This window comes from Trachemys scripta, chromosome 2, assembly GCF_013100865.1.
Source record: "Trachemys scripta elegans isolate TJP31775 chromosome 2, CAS_Tse_1.0, whole genome shotgun sequence".
NCBI classification, from domain to species: domain Eukaryota; kingdom Metazoa; phylum Chordata; order Testudines; family Emydidae; genus Trachemys; species Trachemys scripta.
The window spans coordinates 248,054,237-248,080,826 of record NC_048299.1 but is presented as its reverse complement, the minus strand read 5'-3'; the positions used below and the strand labels follow the sequence as shown (position 1 = coordinate 248,080,826).

General features: G+C 42.1%; 1 protein-coding gene across 18 annotated transcripts in view; it reads right to left on the bottom strand.

Annotated features, from left to right (window-relative positions):
- RIMS2 (regulating synaptic membrane exocytosis 2) overlaps positions 1-26,590 on the bottom strand; it is a 767,247-nt gene that overhangs the window by 468,205 nt on the left and 272,452 nt on the right. For 3 of the 18 annotated variants that reach the window (XM_034763455.1, XM_034763450.1, XM_034763456.1), the window contains exon 1: positions 17,502-17,972. The exons of 12 other annotated variants lie outside the window; for them this stretch is intronic. In XM_034763455.1, the coding sequence (XP_034619346.1) occupies positions 17,502-17,623 (122 nt within the window). In that variant the 5' untranslated portion in view covers positions 17,624-17,972. Of the gene's footprint in view, positions 1-17,501; positions 17,975-26,590 lie in introns of those variants that run through there. 3 more of the 18 variants (XM_034763447.1, XM_034763448.1, XM_034763449.1) reach the window with 2 other exon arrangements.

Sequence of the window (26,590 nt, the reverse complement as noted above, 5' to 3'; positions counted from 1 at the left end):
GGGTCTCTGACAGGAACGTCCTTGCCTGTACCGAGTCCAGCACCGCCCTGTTGAATTCTATTCTTTGGGTCGGTGACAAGGTTGACTTATTCATGTTGAGGAGGAGTCCTAGTCTCTCGAAAGGGGATCTGACTAATCGGACTTGAGACTCTACCTGCTACCTGGAGCGCCCCTGTTGTAGCCAGTCACTGAAGTAGGGACATACTTGCACCTGCTTCCTCCGGAGGAAGGCTGCTACCACCAACATGCACTTGGTGAACACTTGGGGGGCCGTTGATAGCCCGAATGGGAGGACCATGAATTGATAATGTTTGTGGTTGACCACAAACCATAGAAATCATCTGTGCGCAGGCCGAATGGCTATGTGAAAGTACACGTCTTTCCTGTCAAGGGCAGTGTACTAGTCTCCTGGATCCAGGAGAGGGATGATCATGCTCAGGGAGAGCTTGCGGAACTTGAACTTCAGCATGAATTGGTTGACCCCTCACAGGTCTAAAATAGGTCTGAGACCTCCCTTTGACTTGGGGATTAGGAAATAACAGGAGTAGAATCTCTTGCCCCCTAGCTCTTGAAGAACCTCCTCCACTGCTCCTATGTCGAGGAGCAACTGCACCTCCTGGATAAGGAGCTGCTTGTGAGAAGGATCCCTGAAGAGGGATGGGGAAGAGGGGTGGGAGGGTAGGCAGGAGCAGAATTGGAGAGAATATCCCACTTCTACCGTGCGAAGAACCCAGCGGTTGGATGTTACTTGGGACCATGTACGGTAGAAGTGGAAGAGGCGATCCATGAAGTAAAGGGAAGGATCTGGTGTCATGGAGGGTACACCGTCCTCAGGCGCACATTCAAAAGGCCTGCTTTGAACCAGCGATGGTTTGGTCGGGCCCTTGACCTGACGGGGAATGGGAAGGCTTGTGCCTGCCATTCCTACCCCTCCATCTGTGTAAGTCCTGTCTGGATCAAGGAGGGCAGGAGCGCTGCTGTTGAGGCTGCAGTTTAAAATGTTTTCGTTGGGTTGCTGGGGTATGCATACCCAATGACTTTATGGTCCCCCGGGAGTCCTTCAGGCTGTGCAGCTTGGAGTCTGTCTGCTCTAAGAATAACCCTGCGCCTTCAAATGGCAGGTCTTTCAGGGTTTGCTGCACTTTAGGGGGCATCCCGGATGCCTGGAGCCATGAACCCCTTCTCATGGCTAACCCCGATGAAAGGATGTGGGCAGCAGAGTCCATCGCATCTAGGAAGGCTTGGAGGGAGGTTCCCACCACTGCCTTCCCTTCATCAATAAAGGCCATGAATTCAGCCCTGAAGTCTGATGGGATTAGCTCCTTAAACTTCAATGTGGAGGTCCATGAGTTGAAGTTGTATCTACTGAGGATAGCTTGTTAGTGAGCTATCCTCAGCTGTAGGCCTCCCCACTGAGTAGCCCTTTCTACCGAAAAGGTCTAATCTTTTAGACTCCTTGGACTTTGGAGCCGGTCCCTGCTGTCCCTGTCTCTCCTTTTGATTGATCACTGTCACTACGAGGGAGCAGGGCTGCGGGTGCGAGAACAAGTACTCATACCCTTTAGATGGGACAAAGTACTTGTGCTCTACGCCCCTTGCTGTAGGCGGGATCGATGCCGGGGTCTGCCACAGTGGTTTGATGTTGCTCTGTATAGTTTTTATCAGGAGCAGAGCTACTCTGGAGGGACCCTCCGGCATTAGGATATCGACCAGGATAGGGTCCTTTGGCTCGATTACCTCTTCCACCTTTAATCCCATGTTACGGGAGATTCTATGCAGGGGGTCCTTGTGTGCACGGTGATCTATCGGAGGAGGACCCGAGGCCAAAGTCCCTGCAACACCTTGTCTGGGGACAAGGATGAGGAGGCTAAAGGCGGTACACAGTCCTCCTGACCTTCCAGCTCTCCAGTGTCCTCCTGGTCTGTGCCTGGGGCCTCAGTGCTGATTGTTGTTGTGGCAGCAGTGGTCTGGCCAGTTGTTGGAGTTGTCACCGCAGTTGTTTTAGCGGTGACCTGGATGGGCTATGAACCCTGTGCTGTCATCATTTACTATCCCTGAAGCACCAGGCAATCTTTAGGTGTCTGGGGTGCTTGGGTTTCAGAGACCACTGAACGAGAGCTCCTACAAAATGAGCCCTGGGCTGGTGATAAACCCAGGGAGTCCAAAAGGGACAATGAGGTTGCGGTTGCCAATGTGGAGGCCATGCTGCCGGTGCCTCACTTCTGCGCATATCTGATCTTCGCCTGCTACAGTGGGAATAAAATAAGTCCCCGTCCAAGTCAGATGACACTGATCTGGAACATGACGACCATGGCGGCATTGACCAGTGCTGTGCTGCAGACCAGTGCTGATGCCAGGGATTGGTGCTGGGACTCCGATGTTGGGAACCGATACCGGAGACTGGTGCCGCTCCGCCAATGCTAGAGACTGGTGCCACTCCACTGGTGCCGGAGACCAGTGCCGGAGACCGGTGCCACTCCGCCAGTGCTGGAGATCAAGATTGTTGTCCCATTGGTGCTGGGGAACTGCACATGGGGTCCGGAGCCGGAGATTGGTGCCTTGGTGATGTCGAACCTGAACGGTGCTGAGGTGAGCAGTGCTGGACCAGAGAAGATGATCACCGCATCATAACCGGTTTGCCTCTAGATGGTGCCAGACGCGGCGACACCAAAGGCTTGTCTCTGATAGCCAGAGGTTGAAGGGCCATCATCTTTATTAAATCATGCATCCGAAGAAGTGAGGTTTTTACTCACGAAAGCTTATGCCCAAATAAATCTGTTAGTCTTTAAGGTGCCACCAGACTCTTTGTTGTTTTTATTAAATCCCTGGCGGCTTCAAAAGTGTCCAGGCTGTAAGGGAACTCCAACTCCTCCACCTGGCACTACCTGTCCAGGGAGTCGCTGGGCTCTGGACTCAACGGCCCCCTCTGGAGAACTGAAGTCAACGGCGCCAACTCCTGCTCCTTGGGCACTGAGTGCTCCTTCAAGGGACGCACTGCTGTTGTGCCTGGTGGCTGGCTGCCTTCAACACCTGGGAACGACCCCTATCAGTTTTCTTGTGCCCCTTGTGTGGCACTGGTGAATGAGAGCAGTGCCGCATGTGCACTGCTTATGGTGCCAGGAGCGTCGGTGCCGAGGCTCTCTTGGAACAGAGTCTTTCCTCGGCACCGTGTCGCGCACAAAGGCCAGAGCACTCTGCACCAACGCGCTCAGTGCCTGATCCTGGTGTTCCATGGTGGACTGGAGATGGAGAGCGGACTCCATCAGAAGTTGTTTCAGATGGAAATCCCACTCTTTCTTCATCCTAGGGCGGAAAGACCTGCAGATTTTGCACCTGTCTGTTTGGTGCTCTTCCCCCAGATACTTCAGACACACATCGTGGGGGTCGCCAGTTGGCATGGGCTTACTGCAAGTCCCGCAAGGTTTAAACCCTTGGCCCCGAGGCATGCCCTGGAGCCAAGGGGAAGGTAAGTGATAGGGGAAGACCCCCTCCCTAACCTTAACCACTATATACACTTTGTACACTAAAACTACACTAACTGAAATCTAGAGTAAAACTACAAACTAGAGAAGAAAGCTAAGGGAAGCACCTGCTAGGCAAGCGAACACAGTTCCACCAGCCATTGTGGGTGGTAAGAAGGAACTGAAGGCGGGTCGGGTCGGCAGGGTCATATATTGAGCACTATGAAGGTACCACTCCAGGGGGCTCCACAGCCAACCTGATGGGAGCTGCTCAGGGAAAAACTTTCCGACAACTATGCACGTGGCACACGCACACCTGATTGGAATTGACATGGACAAGCACTCGAAGAAGAAAAAAAAGTACTGGTTTGCCAACTCACTGTGAACTAATCCAATATGACCCCTGGATTACTTTTTCAGCATCTCTACCTGAATTGTTGGGGCAAGGTTTTATTTTGTATGCAATAAGTTTTAAGATAGGGCTACCTATCTCCACTATGTTTTCAGAATGATGTGTGTATTTTTAATGCCTTATAATAATTGGATTCTGGTCTATGTTTAAACCCGTGCAACTACATTCACGTTGTTAGGACTGAATAGGATGTAAGTCATGGCATAATTGTGCTCTAAATGCTTAATAAAATAACAATCTAGTTCTTTAAAAAAGTAACATTAAAATGAACTTTTACTTTGGATACATACAGCACTAAGTAATTTTTAAAATCATATTTTCATATAAAATTCTCACTTTGCTTGTATTCAGCTCTAATGCACTGAGGGGCTTAGATATAAGAACATAAGAATGGCCATATGGGGTTTGACCAAAGGTCCATCTAGCCCAGTATCCTGTCTTCTGACAGTGGCCATATACAAGGTGCTTCAGGGGGAATGAACTGAACAGGTAATCATCAAGTGATCCATCCCCTGTTGCCCATTCCCAGCTTCTGGCAAACAGAGGCTAGGGACACCATCCCTGCCCATCCTAGCCATTGATTGACTTATACTCCATGAATTTATCTAGTTCTTTTTTTAACCCTGTTGTAGTCTTGGCCTTCACAACATCCTCTGGCAAAGAGTTCCACAGGTTGACTGTGTGTTGTATGAAAAAAATACTTCCTTTTGTTTGTTTTAAACGTGCTGCCTATTAATTTCATTGCGTGACCCCTAGTTCTTGTGTTAGGAGGAGGAGGAGTAAATAACACTTCTTATCTACTTTCTCCACACCACTCATGATTTTATAGACCTCTATCATATTCCCCCTTAGTCATCTCTTTTTCAAGCTGAAAAGTCCCAGTCTTATTAATCTAATAAATAATAATAATTAATGGAGATATCCCATCTCCTAGAACTAGAAGGGACCTTGAAAGGTCATTGAGTCTCGCCCCCTGCCTTCACTAGCAGGACCAAGTACTGATTTTGCCTTAGATCCCCAAGTGGCCCCCTCAAGGATTGAATTCACAACCCTGGGTTTAGCAGGCCAATGCTCAAACCACTGAGCTATCCCTCCCCCCTAATTATTTTTTAATCTCTCCTCATAGGGAAGCTGTTACATAGCCCTAATCATTTCTGTTGCCTTTTTCTGAACCTTTTCCAATTCCAATATATCTTTTTGGAGATGGGGCAACCAGATTTGGGTGCAGAATTCAAGATGTGGGCATACCATGAGTTTATATAGAGGCAATATGATATTTTCTGTCTTATTATCTATCCCTTTCTTAATGATTCCCAACATTGTTAGCTTTTTTGACTGATGCTGCACATTGAGTGGATGTTTTCAGAGAACTACCCACACTGTGCATTACTTTGCATTTATCAACATTGAATTTCATCTGCCATTTTGTTGCCCAGTCACCCAGTTTTTTGAGATCCCTTTAACTCTTCACAGACTGTTTTGGACTTAACTATCTTGAGTAGTTTTGTATCAACTGCAAATTTTGCCACCTCACTGTTTACCTCTTTTTCCAGATCATTTATGAATGTGTTGAACAGTACTAGTCACAGTACAGAACGCTGGGGGACACCACTATTTACCTCTCTCCTTTCTGAGAACTGACAATAATAATTCCAAGCTAATTGAAAGGTTGCAGATTAAGTTCCTAAAAGTGAAAATGGAGGAGCATGATCTCCTTTATATCAAAAATTCTATGTAAAGGTGTAGTAAGGCGGTGTGGTTCCCCACCACCCTGGAGAGAGACGAGTCCCTCAGGACACCAGAGTGGGTGGAGCCAGGGAGCTCTGAGCCTACCCCCCCAGAGCTCCCTGGCTCCACCCCCCGAATCCTTTTTGGTAACTTTTGAAAGGGTGGCGCTGGTCGCAGGGTGGGCCCCCGACCAATGGGCCACTCTCTTGGCCCCGTACTTGACCGGGACAGCCCAAACAGCATACTGAGGGCTGTCTACGGAGGATGCAAGGGACTATAGCCAGGTAAAGGCAGCGATCCTGGACGTCTTGGATGTTAGTCTGGAAACCTTTCAGCAGCGGTTCAGGAGCCAGACCTACCCCACGGGCACCAGATCCCGGCTGCTAGCCCAAATGCTGAAGGAAGCATGCAAGCAGTGGCTACAGCCAAAGAGGAGGACTGCAGAACAAATAATTTTAGAACAGTTCGTACACATCCTCTCGGTGCAAGGAAGGGCCCGAGTGCTTCGCCATCAGCTGGCGACGCTAGCCATCGGCATCGCATTGATGGAAGACTTCTTGCGGCCAAAGCGCCGGTGGGGCCATCTACCAGAGCCCACCCCCCTGGGCCAGAGTGCCCTAACCCCGAAAAGAAAGGGGGCATTCAGACCGAAATGCGGAGTCTCGCCCCGGGCAAGAGACTCACTCGGGACTTTGGGCCAGATGCCCCAAACTTCCATATCGCCAAGGATATCGAGTGTCCCGAGGACCAATCGGTGTCTACCCAGGGGCCCGACGGGAGCCCCCACCAGGGGTGGTCACCCGGAACTCAGGCCCTCTTTTTTATGCAGGAAATATGGACACTTGCAGCGTGACTGCACTGAGATGGACTGCAGCTTCGGCCATGTCTGTTCCGGTAGTTGTCTACATGGTTCCGGTAGTCTACACAGTTCTGGTAGTTGTTGGGGACCACCCAACCGTGGCCCTGATCAATTCTGGCTGTGACCAGACTCTAATCCGTCAGACCTTGGGGCCCCGGCCGACCCCACCTGGGGACGATTTGGCTGCAATGCATCCACGGCGACGTGCGGCCCTACCCCAGTGCCTGGATCTGCTAACAGTGGCCGGGGTCACATGACGGATTGTAGTCAGCCTGGCTCCTCGACTAGCCTACCTGGTGATTCTGGAGCGGGACTGGCCAGCATTCAAGATCCTCCGCTCGACCCCTGCACTGGAAGGAGATTGGAGGGAGGGACCGAGGAAACCAAGGACCCCCCCGCCTGGGCCGACTGTTGAGCCCTGACTTAACACTGACTTTTGCCGCAATCAAAGAGCAGACCTCACTGTTAGTTGGGCCTATGAACAACTAGCCGCTGTTGATAGGGCCATGATTAACCCGCATCGCGCAAACCAGTGGCCCCGTTTCGAGCTACGCTGTGACCGTCTTTACCAGGTGGAATGGGATCCACGCACAGAAGAACCACAGACGCAGCTGCTGGTGCCTCGGTGCCACTGACGAGCAGTAATTAAGCTCGCACATGACATCCCTTCTGCCAGGTACTTGGGCCATGAAAAAACCCTCGCCCGGATTTTGATGCAGTTCTTCTGGCCCACCAGGAGGTGAGGAACTATTGTAGCTCCTGCCCGGAGTGCCAGTTAGCAGCTCCCCCATGGGTGCCCAAAGCTCCTTTGGTTCCCATGTCAGCGTGTTGCCACCAGGATCCCCACTGACGCAGCAGTGGGTCTTCTGCTGCTGCTAGGGCCCCGGGCTGGGACACAGTGGAGTGGGAGGGCCTGCATCCCCCCTGCCACCCAACTCACGGGTGGCAGTCTCCCCCTCTCCCAGACACTTTAGAACCTAGGGCCTGGGCTTGCCATTATATATCGTTGTTGCTCAGCCCCTGCCTAAGGGCCTTAGTGCCTGACTCACCATTGCCCTGCCCTGACCTAGGGCCTGGGCTTACTGTGTTATTTCTACTTTCACAAACATCGCAGAGGACGACTCCTGTGGCCGGACTAATTCCCCCCATGACCTATTCCCCAATTTGGTGAGGCGGTGTGGTTCCCCGCCACCCCAGAGTGAGATGAGCCCCAGCTAACCTCTCTACAAAAACCCACAAAAGCTTATGCCCAAATAAATCTGTTAGTCTTTAAGGTGCCACCGGACTCCTTGTTGTTTTTGTGCATACAGACTAACATGGCTACCCCCGATACTATTTTTTGTTTGTTACATTGTACTAGCTAATCTACACATAGATGTCAAGCACTAATATGCAGCAGTGTAGTTGTAGCTGTCCCAGGATATTAGAGAGAGAAAGCGGGTGAGGTAATATCTTTTTTTGGACCAACTTCTGTTAGCAAGAAATACAAGCTTTTGAGCCACACAGAACTCTTCTTCAATTCTGGGAAAGGCTCTCCTACTGTCACAACTAAATGCAAGCATATATAGTTAGCTCATTCAAGGGTCCATTCAAAATAGAGTGGCCTGTTAACGTCTCCTCAGTCATAGAACAAAAAAGAGGGAGTTAGTGAGTTTCAACAATCTGTCCAATGACTGCAGAGTGTCAACGGGCCACTGTACCTTGAATGGTTCCTTAGCATATGTGATAGCTACTTATGTTAAACAAATCTGTTCCACATTGCATTTAGCAGTGAGGCTCTGAGTACTAATCTTGAGGTGAGTGAACTTGTTTGGCTGTTTGGTTTTTGGCTGTTTGTGTTTTTTCTTTATCTTTCAGCTTCCCTAATGTTACAGTGTCAATTGGGATTATGTGTTTGTTCCTTTTGTCCCCTTGATCATCCTCGATTGGCCTAGATCTGCCTTATGATCACCCACTGAGTGTATCAACAGTGTAACATTGTTGCACAAAACGCAAACATCATTCTGGGATGTATTAGCAGGAGTGTTGTAAGCAAGACACGAATTAATTCTTCTGCTCTACTCTGTGCTGATAAGGCCTCAGGGGGAATATTGTGACCAGTCCTGGGTGCCACATTTCAGGAAAGATGTGGACAAATTGGAAAAAGTCCAGAGGAGAGCAACAAAAATTAGTAAAGGTCTAGAAAACATGACCTGTGAGGAAAGATTGAAAAAATTAGATTTATTTAGTCTGGAGAAGAGAAGACTGGTAGGGGGAGGGACATGATAACAATTTTCAGGTACATAAAAGGTTGTTACAAGGAGGAGGGTGAAAAATTTCTCCTTAGCCTTGGAGGATAGGACAAGAAGCAATGGGTAAACTGAAGGAAAGTCACTTGTCCAACATTATACAAGAAGTACTGGCAGTGGCAGGAACTCCTGGCCCCCAGCCCTGTGCCTCAACAACAACAACATACTCTTTCCTCCATTGAATTATTTAAAAATATAGATTTGGGTTACCAACTACAGATAATCCATGTATACAATTGTTTTGCCTTACTCTATGAATGGACTTACTTTCCAATCAAAACATATGTTGAAAACATCAGTTTGTGTGTGAACAAATAATTAGATTTTAAAATAAACTCCTCTCTCCAGTGATGTTCAAAACCCTGTCTGTCCTTCTTGACATTATCACAGATCTCAAAGTATGAAGGGCTAGGCCAGGCCAATACCCAAAAAGAAAAATGTTCAGGGAAATCCAGGTTCTATAGGAAGTAGTTTTGGTGACAGAGTAATTAGAGCCATATACTGTAAGTCAGATCTGAAACCTATGATCCAGCATAGTTTCAGGGGCACAATGCTGTTGGAGATACTATCTTTCAGAGGACTTACGAAACACTGGTCCTGATTACTTGGGCTTTGTCAACACAACATACATTTCTTAAAATTTTACACCACTAGCAGTAACAGTGGAGGCTATTGTGTAGATAAAGCATTGTTGGCCATCATCTTTTTAATCACCTACAACTGCTCGGAGAAGGATTTTGAAAACATGGAAGTAAAAACACCCATGGCAGGTCTACTCAGGCATTCTCATCAATAATAGCAACAGTTAGAAATTGAAAGGAAAAACCTCTCATGTGGATACACACTTGCTCATCATTAAAGATCCTGTGGTACTTCTTGTAAGAGTAGAGGTTCTGACCCTGTTATGCTAGCTAAAATGTTAATTGGATATAATTATATTAATTATAATTAATTGTACTCTAAGAAGTTCACAATTTGAAGAGCAAATTTACATCCTTTTTTGGAGGACTCCCCTGCAATGTCTTCAACGTCATCAAGCAATTACATAGTTACCATGAAGTTCTGGAGTTCCATATTTTTGGGATTGTGATTTTCTTCATCTTCTTACAATCTCTTTATGCTAATAATTTCAATATATTTTAATGGGGAAAAACGTTCTGATTCTTATACGTTTTTTACTTCATTTTTTTTTGTCTATTACAGAGTATTCAAGAGATACTATTTTCCTTTCAAATAAAGGTACATGTCACAAGACCTTGACTTTGGTGTATATTCATAACTTCAACTTCTTTATTTTAGATTATTTTGTTAATTTTTTTATTGTTTTGGTTACAGGAGTATTTTAAACCATTTTTAAACCAATTTTTAATTCAATAACTATTTTTCCATTTAGTTGCTGATCCATTTCCATTTGTAACCATTTTAACTAGTAAAGTCATTTATTCTCATACATTATTAATAAACTATTAATATCCAAAAGACACAAACTAAAAGTGTTTTACTGAAAATACTGATTGAGCTACACAGGAACAAACCTGTTTGGAATTCCAGAAGAGAGGAGGTTGGGTTACAGCCTCCTCAGAAAGATCAGTCAAAAGTTTTTCTTTGGCCTCCTGTTGCCAGGAAGATAAAGTGTTTACATCAAGATATCTTTTAGTGTTCTCACAAATAAAGATACCGTACCTGTTCACATCCAAAATAACTTTGAATTCTGCAAGACAAAACTCCACAGAGCCCTCACCCCAAAACTTGAAAATTCTGGTTTCAACAAGTAAAATCCGTGAGTTGAGTCACATATGCAGGACATATGAACACAATACTCTAAAACCAGAGAATATTTATTTCCTTATCATTCTCAAAATATGTCTCTTCACTTCTCAGCTAAAGAAAGGAAACAAAGAGCCTTTAGCAGAGGTCAGACAGTGATCTTTTGCACCAGTTACAAAGCACATCCTGAGGGGAGGCCAAAAAATTGAAACACTGTTGTAACTTCTGCATCAAACTTCAGATCTAATATTTCTTCAAAGGGTATCAAGACACTGTTAATAGTGTCACCATTCTCTGATTACTCTGGTTAACCAAATATCTATAGATTTTTGGACCCTGATCTTATTCTGCAATATTTACACCTTTCTTTGTATTCCTTTTATTAAAGCCTTGGAAGTCACATTAAGGCTTTAACGTGAGGAAGTAAGTGACATCAATTTCTTTGATCTTTGCTCATCATTTGTATTTTGTTTAGGAAAGCTTCTGAATTTTCAACTTTTTCAAAGCAAGGGCATCCAAATTGCCTTATTTATTTGTATAGCCTCTTTCTGAGCTCAAGTAGTGGCTGAGGAGCTTTTGCTCTGTTTTGCTTTTGCAGTGTTTCCTGTGCAGTTTTATCTTCTTATGCAGTATCATCACTGCCCAAGTAGATCAAAAGTGAAAAAAGCCTGTAAATCAAGAAATCAATACCAGGAGAGCCCACACTGTAGGAAGTATCCCTTCTGCATCACGCTAACTGCTTCAACAAGCCAGTAATGGAAGCAGGATCAATTGTGCAGCTTTCTCCACGCAGGTTGCATACCCTAGAATAGTTTTGAGGACAATATTTTGTTTAGCTTCTGTTTGAAAAAACAGGTAGCCCTTGTTTTGTAACACTTTTATATTAATAAGATGTATGTATGCTTACTTGTGTGCATTGAACATCTTGTTCTTTTAAAGCACTGTCAGTATGAGCATGTTTAACGATCCAGTGCCTGCTTTTGGGAACTACCATAAGTGCTGGAATTAGGGGTGCTGAGAGTTTGATTCAGTGGCTCTCAGCACCCCCACTATGCAAATTGTTTCAGTGCTTAACAGAAAATAGTACCAAACTATTTTAAGGACACATTTTTACCTGTTTGGGATGACATAACCGGAAAAAAGGAGAAAAGAAGCAGTTTTAGAACTCTTAGGACAGAAAGGAACAGCCACAAAACACTTAAGTGTTCCTCTATTTTACAGTTCAGCTAAGGAAAATTTTACTTCTTGAACGATCATGTTTCTATGATGCATTACAACTATTATTACTGAGGGGGGAAATAATTATTATCATCTATATAGTGCCATAAATTTTAACAGAGCTCTGCTGACATAGAATCAGTCATGATCCTGAAAAGGAGATGAAAGGCTAAAGAAGGGGTAAGAATGAAATGGTGAAAGACAACATGAGTTTTAATACCAACTCTGCCACTGACTTTTTGTGTGACCCTGGTCACAGCAAGTGTCCTTTAAGCTCTCTGACCAAGATTTTCAGAAGTGATTAGTAATTTTGAATGCCTCAGTTTCTGGAAGCCCAACTTGAAACACCTTAAAGGGGCCTGTAATGGGGTTCAACTCAACACTGTGGCACCTCCTTCTGGCTGTCCTGGGGATTAGCGCTGTATGCCAGTGCGCCCTCCTCTGGTGGTGTCTTGCCGCCGTCATTTCTGCTCCAGGGACCCATGTCACTCTTTATGACACTGCCCTCCAGCTGTGCCACACTCTATGCTCCCCTCTTGTGGGAGAATGTCACAGTCCTTTAGTACAGCCACTTCTTCAGTGGAGAGTGAGAGTGGGGGGGACCCGGGCCCACCCACTACTCCGGGTCCCGGCCCAGGGACCCTGTAGATGGCCGCTGCTTGCAGCCAGGGCCGTCCCTACCCATACGCAAAGTACGCAGCTGCATGCTGCTCCAGAACCAGTCACAACAATAAGAATAACCAATAATCTGGTGCATAACATGCGCGCAGGCTGCTGCTTTGCAAATGTTGTACTGAAGCAAAACGGAGAAGATGTTACTGGTCTTAACTTTAGAGCCCTGTTTACCACGTAAGACACAACCTGACAAAAGAATGAAAAACATAATAAAATTTTATACACACTAATGCTGTCAATCATTAAAAATTATCTACATTTTAAGACAGAGACAATCCAAATAAATGTTTCGTCCAACACTGAAGGTTTTTGTATATGATTAAGCTGATCATTCACAACTGTCAGGAAATGGTTGATCCAGTAAAAAAACAAAAAACAAACAAAAAATATGAGGAAGGTATGAAAATCTCAGCAATAAAATCTTTAAGGAGGTTAGGCATGCTAGATTTCTAAAGTAAGGAGAGGCAGATCTACTTGCTGCTCATTACTATATATCAGTATAGTCAGAATAGGCTCTGAGGTCTAATGCTAGCAGCAGGTTTTTGTCTTTGTCTCTTGGAATCATAGATTATATCAAGACAATATATCCTTAGAGTTATATCACACAAGTTATATCACACACATAGCTATGCTGCAATGATACAGAGAGTCCAAATCACACAAATTGTGTATATTGTGCACATAGAACTACAAAACTGTTTCCAAATAAATAAAAGAAAAGAAAGCAAGCACTCTGGTTCCTTCAATGTCAAAGTAATCGTTAGTGCACCATGATGAATAACAAATGTCTGTGCCAATAATCCTGGACATCACATGGTGGCTTCATTATAACACAAAGGGATAGTAAATTATAGTTAGAAGACATAAGGTATGGGCCAAAATACTCTTTTGTAAAAAAAAAAAAAAAAAAAAAAAAAAAACCCTTTACTGCCAGAATTACTGTATTTTCAGTGTAAAATCTGATTTCATTTGCTGGCTAATATTTTAGAGCTGATAGTAATCCTCTTCTGAAAAAAATATGTAAATAAGAATTAATATCATATCCAAACATGCTTATCATCCAGTTCCTCTTTCAAAAAGCACATGATCTTAAGAATCTCCAAGCCAGTTTGTTTTTAGTTAAAAAAAAATATATTTTACTTTTTGGTAAAGTCCTTCTAATTTTATGGAATTAAAATACAGACCACTACTGTGCCTATGTGATAAGAGAAATCTTTCTACTATCTATTCTGGGAAATTGTTAGATGTCTTATGCCCCTGTGTGGCCAACCTGCACAACAAATTTGCCTTCACATTGCTAGTAAGAAAGAAGCAATAAAATAGAAAGGGGAGTATTAGTTCTCCATTTCCATTCCTCAAAAAAAGCTATTAATATACACTGCAAATGGTAAATTGGACTGATATTGTGTTGTGCAGTTTATATCAATTTTGGTCAGAAAAGATACTCATCATTATGCGTTGGTGTGTTAATTTGAATATTGCCCAAAGCAGCTGTGAACTCCAATGCAGTACAAAGTATGCTGCTACAAATAGAGCATCTGACAGTACAACATTTGTGCATTCAGCTCTAAATGCAGAATCACAACCTGAAAATCCAGTAAATATAGCCAATAATTAAGGGCTTTTAGTAGACATAAATACCACTTTAATTTGATGTTCTTCATACTTTAAATTTAAAAATAAAGGAGTTTAGTCATCAAAAATATTTAGCGGCCAAAAATCAAAGGGCCTTTAAAATTGGACTGGGGCAAATGCAAGCATTTAATTATAAAGACATCAAATGATTTAAAAAAAAAAAAAAAGGATAAAAGATGTACTGATTTCTGTTTCTGCACCTTTTATTTCAACTGCAAGATAAAAATCATAAACAAGGGGAGTTTATTCCATACACTAGCTAGTAACCAGGTGGAGAGCAAACACATACTCTGTGCAGAAAAATTCTGCTTTCACAATAATAATCACAGTTAGATAGAAAGATCCCATTTAACCCAATGCACAAGTACGTATCACTATGATCCACAATTCAGAAGACCAGAGTTTCTGAAGTAAACTCATGGCTCTTGCTGCTTCAGCTAGCTGGAGTTGGGAATGTCAGGGAAGTGACACTTAGCATCTCGGGGAGGGCACATCATACAGAACATTGCATGTTTGCGCACCACCACAGCAGCTTATGGAACAGTGTTTTATTTAGCAGAGGCTAACTAAACTCCTATCTAAATTATAGCATCATTCTACCACAACAGGAGTCCAATTTCAGTTGAGACTTCTAGGTGCTACTATAATATAAATAACTACTAAAAAGACAGACAGTCCAAGTAGAGTTCCTAACTTGGGGAGAAAAAAGCCAGCTTGATATACATCCTTGCTAGTAGGTGTTGGTGGGTTTGGGAAGCCAATGCTAGGATATTCAGTGTGTCTCGGAACAAAACACCAGCTCTCCTTATGCCCTCCAAAAAAGACGAAAGTCCCTTAGATTAAGAACCTAGATCATGTTAGCATATTAATAGTGATGTGTCTCTTACTATGGTTATATGTGCCTACTTTTTCACCCTCTGATCCTTAGTTTGCATTTTATATTGTATTTTATACTATATTAGTATGCTTGCTGCACTGTGCTAGTTTATGTATTAACACATTAATTTTATACTTAATATGTCAGTAGTTATCTTTCTATAGTCTGATTTTTTCAAACATGAAAACCGAATGAAAAAAAAAATTGAAAAAGCACGAGAACTATTTCTGAATTGACAATTAACTTCAGGTCTTGGGACACAGATCACATTTGTACATCACAAAAGCACAAGTTGTTATTTTTAAAGATATTTATGTGCTTGCCTATCCATAATTCTGAAAAATTAAATCGATGTTTGTGCAATTAGTTTAGAGCAATAGTTTTACACAACTAATCAAAGTTTTCAGTGAAAAATCTCCATAAAGAAGAGAAAGATGCCCATTATAATTGTTTAATTAGAAAATTTAAATTGCTTTTTAAAAATCATAAAATAACCTCCAAAACAAATTTAGGGAAGACCTATTGCTTTCGGTGACCATTAAATAAATGACTTCTATAGAGCCCTACCATCAAGGTGTAAATTTAAAATACTGATACCTATCCAGAAGACAGAAAATAAAACTACTTACACAATAGCCTTAAAAAACTTTCAATTAATCAGATAGATAGTTTAAATTTAATTACCACAGCAAACATGACTTAGTCTCTCTATGCTGTTAAAAACAGCACAACAGGAAGGCTTTCTGAAGCACAAAATCACTAGCTTGAAAAAACACCAAATTAGTGTCTAAAGAGGTAGAAATATCCTCAGCCTAAAATTATAAACAATATTGAGTTTGAGATTGAGTTTCCTGGTAATCCTCTTTCATTAACCAGTCCCCTGGAATAAACAATTTAAAATCTCAACCATATTAAATGCGATAAAATATTTCTCTGAATGTCTTTATGATTTGAAACTGTTATCATTTGCAGCTTCTCTCTTACAGACACACACACACACACACCCCAAAAGCGTTGAATTTTTCTTTTTAAAAGGAGCATGCAGTCTGATTACTGCAAAAGCAGAAATGAGCAAATCAGGAATAGGTTTATCATGAATGCTGAGAACAGTTGCTTAGGCAATGTTGATAGCTGCAGGCCTAAGCTATGCACTTGGAGATGTGCATGCACTGTTTTACAAGCACAGTTCATAATATACAAATTATTGCTCCATTTTGTAGATCTTCAAAGATGTTAAAGCATGGGAAAAAAGCCATGTTAGGAGAAAATCTTACCTTTGACTACAGATTTTCATTTATGTTTGAAAGGATACCTAAATTCCTTAAATGGATTAACTTTACTTTGCTATTAAAGATGGTCACAAACTAAATTAAACATGGTTACAAACAGCAGCTTCATAAATTTGCATGACTAATTAGAAAATTATCTCTAAGATAGTAAAACTTGTGAAGAACTACATTAAATAAATATAATAACTGTATGTAAAAGAAATAGCAGCAGTAATGGAAATCCTTAGAATAATAATCTGTGAAATAAATAGATAATAGTTTTCTGATTTTTTAAAGTGAAAATGTGGTGGTATTTAAGAGAAAGAAAATCCCCTTTAACAATGGCTTTTCTTACAGATAGAGAGGGGAAGATTAAAATGTTATTTATACGTTCTGTACACTATTACTTCCCCCGTTTTCCAGAATGTTTCCATTAATGCATTATCATTATACAAAACTACAGAATTCTCTCTCCTTCCTCTGCCTTCACTCATTCTTTTAGATAAAACTCTGTATTTCTTTCACCTTTAATATTTAATAATCATATGAAAAAAGTTCTAGACATCACTTATACAGCATGTGTTTACTGAATAAAAGTAATAAGTAATATTTAATAGAGTTCACCACGAAAAAATGAAGCTATAATACCTTTTTAGGATTCAACTACCCCATCACAACTATAAGCAACACCACTCTTTGCCATCTCCACTTCCCACAAAACAATAGCTGTTCATAACAAAATAGCCTTCCGAACTGACTGACCTACTGCAAAGCATCTACTGATCTTCTGTAATATGGCTAGTTAAAAGATTATTGAAAAGCACTATACACATATATAAGTCGTCTGAAAACAATAAAGTATTTTCTGCATATTTTGCAAATTGTATGCAGGACTGCTAATTTACATCTTCCAACAAATTATTTATGATTAAATAGCCACATCCTTGTAGCTTTAATTTTTTCACTACCGTATCCACATAAAATTGTTTTCTCAGGCATATTTGTCTGTGAATATTGAATATGTTTTTAGGATTTCACCTAATAATGCTGCCTGGTATTGGTAGCTAATAGGTTTGAAAGAGACATATACATCTTAAATATTTTATTTTAGTTATGCTGTTTTTATTCCTGAAGAACAAGTTTCATTTAAATCCTGATATAAAGCATGAAATTACCAATGGAGGGGACTCTCTGCTACAATAAAATATTAATATTTCAAAGTCTAATTATAGAGGTACCAGAAAACATACAATAGATATACTGTTGTCACAAGCATAGAAATGCTAAAGGAAAAATGCTTTATTTCTACTTACCTAATGTTGTTCAATGTTTGTCCAAAAAGATCATTTTGTAAAACATTTGGAGGGGATGAGAAAACCCCATGAAAATGAGATAAAACAGAATTGCAGACCTGGCGCAATGTCTCAAATTGCATTTTCTTTCTTTCCTTCCCTTTTATTTTTCCTCCCCACCTATCTTAAAAGTCATCTATTTTGCAGACACCATCAAACACAAACATGCCAGTCAAGTTCCATATTTCTCCTGATCTCTGTAAAAACTGTGTCTAAATGAGCAGGGGTTGATAGTTAATTGTACAGTCATTATTCTTCTAATTCAGTCGTAGAAGATTTAGTCCCCGTGCCGCTTTCTCCTGACTGTAGCAAGAATTCTAAACAGCAGTAAGCTTTTTGGGCATTCCCAGCTGAAGTGTGAAGCTGAGCTGCTTTCATGTACTCTACTCATATTTCTCTAAGCCTATTAAAAACACGCAGTGAATAGATGCTGTCGTCAGGAGTTTCAGCACATCTGGCTGCCAGCAATAAAATCTCAGAAGTAATAAAAATGAGGACAAGGCATCCTCACAGTATTACTACTGTCTAAGAGGAGGAAGATTTCTGCATCTTCCCCTCCTCTTTCCCTCCCCTGTAAAAATGACCAACCCCTGTGACCAAGTATGTAGGTCTTTTTTTAAAATGTGGAGGCCGCTGTACAGGACAGACAGACCATGCTAAAAATAGCTATTGTATTCTTCATACGATAATATGTAGTGATCAGACTGTAACAATGGGCCTTTTGTCTCTTGTATTTGAAAAGCTATGCTGTACCTTGCATGAGATAATAGGATATTCATCTCTTAACTATTTTAATTTATTCTGAATTCTATTCTGTAATACTGTTCGGTTACATACTATACATATAACATTGAGGCACTGATTTGTCACAGATATGTAAAAAATAATCCAAAATGAATTGTCACTCATCTATACAATATACTCCAAAATAAGAAGCCTTCAGTACCTTTTCAAAGTTTATTGCACATAATCAACCATGTTAGTAGTGATCAAGACAATCATTGCATCAAGTATTCCATACCTGTCTAACCCCAAGGAAAGCTATAGTCTTGGAAACCTATTGCTTTGGTGCATGTGCAGTACAGTAAGTCAATGAGCAGGAGACAGAACTGTTCATTTGATGGCATACAGTTAGATTTTGCAGTGTAATGTGCTCAGTGAACACTGTTTAAAATCTGACAAATAACTGTCCATGAATGCAAATTATTTTTTTCCTTTTTCTTTCAATACTCAGTTAGGCCAAATTATAGCATAACATTACAATATATCCAATTACTGTCAAATTGAAGAATATCAATTAATAAGATTTTCTTTAGAATCTCTTATTGTCTATGTACTGCTTTAAACATCTCACCAACTAATTACAAAATCCCCAAATAAACGATCATAAAATGAGGGCTATTATTAAAGCCTGAGCACAAAAAGTGATTTTAACCCTCAAGGAAAAGGAAATAAGCAACCTTCCAACTAATTAAAAAGCTGCATTGATGGGCTCCAAAGGGAGTCCCTATCCAGTCTTCCCAGGCCAGAAGGATGGCAGCCATAACACAGAGCTTTCACAGGAGAAGGTGGATAGGGGGGATGGGAAGTGGGAAACATTTCCAAGTTTGTGAAAGGGATACAGAGGATTCCCCACTGACACCTGTGTTAAATAATCTTTCTAAAAACATAATGGAGAAGAATTATGAATTAAATCAAGACAAATATTATCACAGTCTATATTAGAGAATACTGGGAGAAGCAGTCTTTAGCTTCTTTAATTCAGGTAATAGCAAGATACCATGCATCACTGAAATATGTTTATATCTGAGAAACATATGGAGGAAGCAAGCTTGAAGCACAACTATGTAGGGCAACTGTAGTAACTCATTCCTACAGAGCACATTCTTTATGGATATTTTACTGTAAGAGAAAGAATAAGAACTTGACTCCTGAAACTAGCTAATCCGGATGAGGGGGGAAATGGCATTTTTATATAATGCATTGAAATTAGTCTGTCTACATTCCATCACAAAGATATACAGCTAAAGATTCCATTGCATCAGTCAAGATGTATAACTGCTTCCTGCTAAATGTGGTCCCAAGCCTCATGCAATTACTAGGTTTGTGACAGTCTGTTAATAGTACTGAGGCAATGGGGTCCAGTGATAAGGTACAAGACTGGTAGTCTGGAGACCTCTGTTTTATTCCCAATTCCAGCTACATAACTACACTGCTGGGTGACCTTGCTCACATCACCAAAGCCAAAATGCTCACAGTTGGCACCCAAATATGAACACTCGTATTGCCCAGGTCCTGGCCACTGGTCTGGGGGGCTCTGCATTTTAATTTAATTTTAAATGAAGCTTCTTCAACATTTTAAAAACCTTATTTACTTTACATACAACAAGAGTTTAGTTCTATATTAAAGACTTATAGAAAGAGACCTTCTAAAAATGTTAAAATGTATTACTGGCACACGAAACCTTAAATCAGAGTGAATAAATGAAGACTCGGAACATCACTTCTGAAAGGTTGCCGACCCCTGTACTATACCATGCCAAGAGAACATTGTGAGATCAGAGGTAACTCAACCCATCACCACCCTTACTCGACAGTGAATTTGCATGCAACAAGTTCATTGGCTGTATGAGGGAGACTGCACAGATGGTAGATTAGTTGGCCCAACTGCTACACTCAGGCACCCAACTGCCACCTACACAAATCAACACACATCTCCCAGCTCAACCCCCCCACCCATATAATACCACAACCAGCATACACAATAACCCCAAATGCACATAGGCCCTCAGCACAGCACACATCCCTCATTCTTTGCCCACACAATTCCTCCAATAGAACACAACCCATACATAAATCAACCCAGCCACCCACATAACACCACAACCAGCACACACACTATTGTGGGGTGGGGAAGTATATTGGGACAAAGAGGCAGGTGAGACCGAGATGGGAGAGAAGAGAAAATGGAGCTGAGACAGGTGGAGCAAGGAGACTGGGACTGGTAGCAGAGGGGAGGATGAGACTAATTGGACAGGAAGGCTGGGAGCCAGTGAGGGATACATGAGGATACTGGGAGCCAGCTGGATGGGGGTGAACACTGAGATCGGATGAGGAGCTGGGACAATGGGGGAGATTGTGACTGGTTGGACAAGGAGACTGTGACTAAGAATCAGTATGGGGGAAAGGAAGGCAGGGGAAAGGGGAACAGATCTGACAAGAGACAGGGAGAAACAGATCAGAAGAAGAGCTATGAGGGAGGAACTGGGACTGGCTGGGCAAGGAGACTAAGTGTGGGAAGACTAAAAGACTTGGAGTGGGTGGGGAGATTGGGACTCAGACACCAAGCCCAGAAAGGGTGGCTAGGACTTGGCTGTGCAAGGAGACTGGAACTGGAATTAGAAGTCTAAGGGGCTGAGACTGGGGCTGAGAAGGTGAGGATAATAGGACTGGGACAAGAAGCCAGAGATGGGGAAGACACAGTACTGGGAAAGGGACAAGTTGGAGAGGATGGGGCATAAGGGGTCAAAACTTGTAACGAATGGGCAGAAATGTCTGTGCCTGCTAGATAACACTCCCCTTCACAGCCTGAAATGGATCCCAAGACTCTTGAATCTCACAATTCCTCTGTTGTCAGCAAAACATGACAACAAATATCTATGAAACCCCAAATATCTATGGTAAAATGTGTTTATTTCTTCTCTAATGTTGGTCCACATAAAGCATGAGCCTAGTACTGCTATCAGTTATTTCATTAGCTCAAGTAGTAGAGGTCTGTGTGGTGGATCTAAAGACTCCAACAAAGCTGATTCATAGAGTTCAAGGCCATGGTGATCATCTAGTTTGACCTCCTGTATAACACAGGCCATACAACTTCCCCACAATAATTCCTAGAGCATATCATTAGAAAAATGTCCAAACTGGATATAAAAATTGTCAGTGATAGAGAATCCATCAGAACCCCTCTGTAAACTGTTCCAATGGTTAATTACCCTCACTGTTAATAATGTTATTTCCAGTCTGAATTTGTTTAGCATCAACTTTCAGCCGTTGGATTGTGTTATACACCTTCCACCACTATACTGAAGAGCCTACTATTAAATATTTGTTTCCCATGTATTTACTTATAGACTGTAAGCAAGTCACCCTTTTAACCTTCTCTTTGTTAAACTAAATAAATTGAGCTTCTTGAGTCTATAAAGGCATGTTTTATAATCATGTAATCATTCTCGTCATGCCCAAGCAGAAGACCAGTGCAATGGAGGTAGCCACTTGGAGTCTTAGGAGAATAAGGATTGCAACACAGCGTTGGACCTGGAGACTTCAATAACAGAGTAATGCTTGGTAAGTGTATGAATAGACCTTCCAGGATGTCTGGCACACAAATGTCCGAGATAGCCTCATTCTTCAATGACACTGCTTGAGCTCTGGTAGAGTTAGCCCTCAGAGTAGAAGGTGGTTCTAGTTTGGCTAACTTAGAAAGTTCTTACACTGCCAGAAATCCATTTTGATAGTCTCTGAACTGAGATTGCCTTGTTTTTCAGTCTTTCCATTATAGCAACAAAGAGTCTTGATAAAGACATGAACTGCTTTGTATTTGAAGATGGAATGCCAGAGCATGTCTGATGTCTAAGATGTGGACCATTACTTCTATCTTGGAAGTGTGCGCCTTGGGAAAGAAAATGCACAGGTGAATTTGTTGATTCAGATGGAATTCTGTGACCACCTCATGTAGAAACTATGGATGAGTTCTTAGAGACACCTTGTCAGGATATACCATATTAGGAGGGTCATCCATTAGGGCTTGAATCTCTCTTCTCTCTGGCTGAAGTGATAGGCACCAAGAATGATGTCTTCAATGTGTTGGAAGGCTTGACTCCCTGCTGGTGTGTCCTTTTGTGGTTAGTCACCTCTTGTCATAACTCAGCCCTCCATCCAGGTCACATTTTAATCCCATCCCTTCTGGGGTAAACAAAGAGCCCAATAAATTAAACTCAAATAAACATAATTGTTCACCAAGGCTTACTCATCTGCAGACTCTTCACTCTTTCCTGGGCTCTGCAGGTTAGCCTCCCACTCTTTTGAAGAGCAACACTTCTCAGGGCTTTCTCCCTGGAGGCCTGGCTCCAAATTCAATAGTCCTTCTCCCATTTGCATCAAGTAGGGCTGTCAAGCGATTAAAAAAATTAATCGCGATTAATCGTGCGATAACCATGCTGTTACACAGTAATAGAATACCATTTATTTAAATATTTTTAGATGTTCTACATTTTCAAATATATTGATTTTAATTACAACACAGAATACAAAATGTACAGTGCTCACTTAATATTTATTTTTATTACAAATATTTGCATTGTAAAAAAACAAAAGAAATAGTATTTTTCAATTACCCCATTACAAGTATTGTAAGTCTTTATCATGAAAGTTGAATTTAAAAATGTAGAATTATGTACAAATAATAACTGCATTCAAAAATAAAACAGTGTAAAACTTCAGAGCCTACAAGTCCACTCAGTCCTACTTCTTGTTCAGCCAATTGCTCAGACAAACAAGTTTGGTTACAATTTTCAGGAGTTAATGCTGCTCACGGCTTTTTTACAATGTCACCTGAAAGTGAGAACAGGCGTTCGCATGGCACTGTTTAGCCGGCATCGCAAGATATTTACGTGCCAGATGCGCTAAAGATTCATATGTCCCTTCATGCATCAACCACCATTCCAGAATATATGTGTCCATGCTGATGACTGGTTCTGCTCGATAGCGATCCAAAGCAGAGCGGACCGACGCATGTTCATTTTCATTATCTGAGTCAGATGCCACCAGCAGAAGACTGATTTTCTTTTTTGGTGTTCGGGTTCTGTAGTTTCCTCATTGGAGTGTTGCTCTTTTAAGACTTCTGAAAGCATGTTCCACACCTTGTCCCTCTCAGATTTTGGAAGGCATTTCAGATTCTTAAACCCTTGGGTCGAGTGCAGTATCTATCCTTACAAATCTCACATTGGTACCTTCTTTGCGTTTTGTCAAATCTGCAGTGAAAGTGTTCTTAAAATGAACAACATGTGCTTGGTCATCATCCGAGACTGCTATAACATGAAATATATGCCAGAATGTGGGTAAAATAGAGCAGGAGGCATACAATTCTCCCCCAAGGAGTTCAGTCACAAATTTAATTAATGAATTTTTTTAACGAGCGTCATCAGCATGGAAGCATGTCCTCTGATGGCTGAAGCATGAAGGGGCATTTGAATGGTTAGCATATCTGGCACGTAAATATCTTGCAATGCCGGCTACAAAAGTGCAACATGAACACCTGTTCTCACTTTAAGGTGACACTGTAAAAAGAAGCGAGCAGCATTATCTCCCGTAAATGTAAACAAATGCGTTTGTCTTAGCGGTTGGCTGAACAGGAATAAGGACTGAGTGGACTTGTAGGCTCTAAAGTTTTACACAGTTTTGTTTTTGAGTGCAGTTATGTAACAAAAAAATCTACATTTGAAATCGACACTTACACGACAAAGAGATTGCACTATGGTACTTCTATGAGGTGAATTGAAAAATACTATTTGTTTTGTTTATAATTTTTACAGTGCAAATATTTGTAATAATATAAAGCACTGTACACTTTGTATTCTGTGTTGTAACTGAAGTCAATATATTTGAAAATGTAGAAAAACCTTAAAAAATATTTAATAAATTTCAATTGGGATTCTATTGTTTAACAGTGTGACTAAAACTACGATTAATCGCGATTAATTTTTTTAATCTTAATTAATTTTTTTTAGTTAATCATGTGAGTTAACTGCGATTAATAGACAGCCCTAGAATCAAGGTGTTTCCACACCACCTTTCCCAGTGCCCAGTAAGGGAAACCAGGCCCTCCCTTTGAGTTCTCGTCCTGGGACCGTGTGGCGAGCAGCTACAGTTCCCTTAGAATCCTCACTGCCCGCCTAGATTTCTTCCTAATTTGGCCTTCTTTCAGGTCCTTTCCCACAACTCCTTCCTGGGCTTACTTTATATATTCCTCTCTATAGGCCCTTCCTTCAGTTTCTAGCAAACAGAAAGGGACTGCAGAGTTCTTCCTCTCTCTCCCTGCAGTGCCCTTTTCATCCAGCTTTCTTCCTCCCTCTTCCTGCAGACCCCTTCTCACCCAGGTTCCTCCTCTTTATATTTACCATACAGTTCCTTCCCCAGCTGGGCTTCATCTTCAGTTGGCCCTTATTAACCCTTCAGGGGCAACCTGGTACCTTAATGTTCCAGTTAACCCTTTTAGTGCCAGTGTGAACCTTACATCCCATCCCAAAAGCAATAAGAAACATATTGCCATTAGTTTGAATGGAGGTCCCATAAGAGCTGAGAGTACCAAGTTAAGGTCCCATGGTGTGACTGATTCCTTAACAGGTGGGAATACCTTGATCAGATCTTTCAAGAATATTATCACAGTCTGGTGAGAAAAAACGATTTCACCTTCTGCCGATGGGTGATGTGCTGACATAGCCACCAGATATACTTTGACTGAGCTCAGTGATAAGTTTTCCAGCAAATAATCTAGAATTATTGGTATAGACTTCCATCTGCAACAACAGGCAAATTGTGTCTATTTCACTAGGCAGGTTTTGCTTGTAAAGTATTTCCTGCTGTTGACCAGAATGTCCCAGACTGGAGAAGAGCAAACTTGCTCTATAGTTGACATCCACCCAACAGCTATACTGTGAGATAGAGGGACTTCAGATCTGGATGTGGGATCTTCCATTTGCTCTGTGATAGCAGGACTGGAAGTAGAAGTAAAGTCTTGGGCTGGGAGGTTAAGAGGCTCAGGATATCTAGGAACCAAAACTGCCTTGGCCACTCTGGAGCTATCAAAATCAGCTTGTTTGAATCTTGTCTGATATTAAAGAGACAAGGTGGGTGAGGTGATATCTTTTATTGGAACAACGTCTGTTGGTGAAAGAGACAAGCTTGATCTTGTGCAGAATTCTGGGAAATAATGGGACTATCAGGTAGGTGTTCAGTATACATCCTGTCCATGAAATTAGAAAAGCAATATACAGGAAGGCTGGGCTCAAGTTCCCCCTGGCACTTGCTGTTTTGTGTCACAAACAGGTCCACTTGAGGATAACCCCATCCAAAAATATGTTTTAGAGGACTGAGTCTTTGATTTTCCACTCATGGTTTGAAGAGAAGTGCCTACTCAAATTATCTGCTACCCTGTTCTGCAGACCCAGCTAAGTGTAGAGAGCGAGAGAGGGAGAGCTGGTGCCTGATGCACCAGTTCCACAGCTTAATTCAGCATTTTTCATATGCGGCCACCAGTGGATTTTTTTATGGCACGACAGTCTCCAAAGCCTGGGCGGAGATTGGGGGAGGGACAAAGCAGCAACCCCTCCCTGCAGCACTAAGCTGTTGGTCCTGAATAGCTGTTACCAAGAGCATGAGATATGCCACCCTGATGTTTGTGTTCATGGCGCCAGCAGGGATCAGCACCCTGCACCACGCAGCCTCCTCAAGAGCTCTGGGCAGTGCCTCTGGAGATGCATGGGGTTGGAGTATGTGCTGCCAGAGACAGCTATTGTCAGTGGAGGCAGCTGTGGTGCTTGGTCACCAGGGTGCTCCCCTGGACAGCTCCCCCACTCCCACCAGGCTGGGGCACATGGAACTAGGGTCTCTGCAGGCAGACAGTGACTTCCTGACCCACTTTCCCCAAGATAGGCTCTCACTGAAGGGACGCGGGAGGCAGGGAAAGAGAGATGAGTTTGTTGGAGCCACCAGCGAATTGGTGGCCACACTCTGAGGCCACCAAAAAATTTGTTGTGAGAATCCTTGGCCAAATTGCTTCTTGGTATAGTGGAGAGAATGTCGCCCCCTACCTGCTTGTGAATGTAGAACATGGTCATTGTATTGTTTGTCATTATCTGGACAGACTGATCTCTGAAGTAGAGGATTTGCAGATTGCTCTGAGTTCCAAGAGGTTGATATACATTCACACTTCTCTGCATATGTAGATCATCCATATGTGCTTCCCATCCCAGGAACAAGACTTCCCTCCCTAT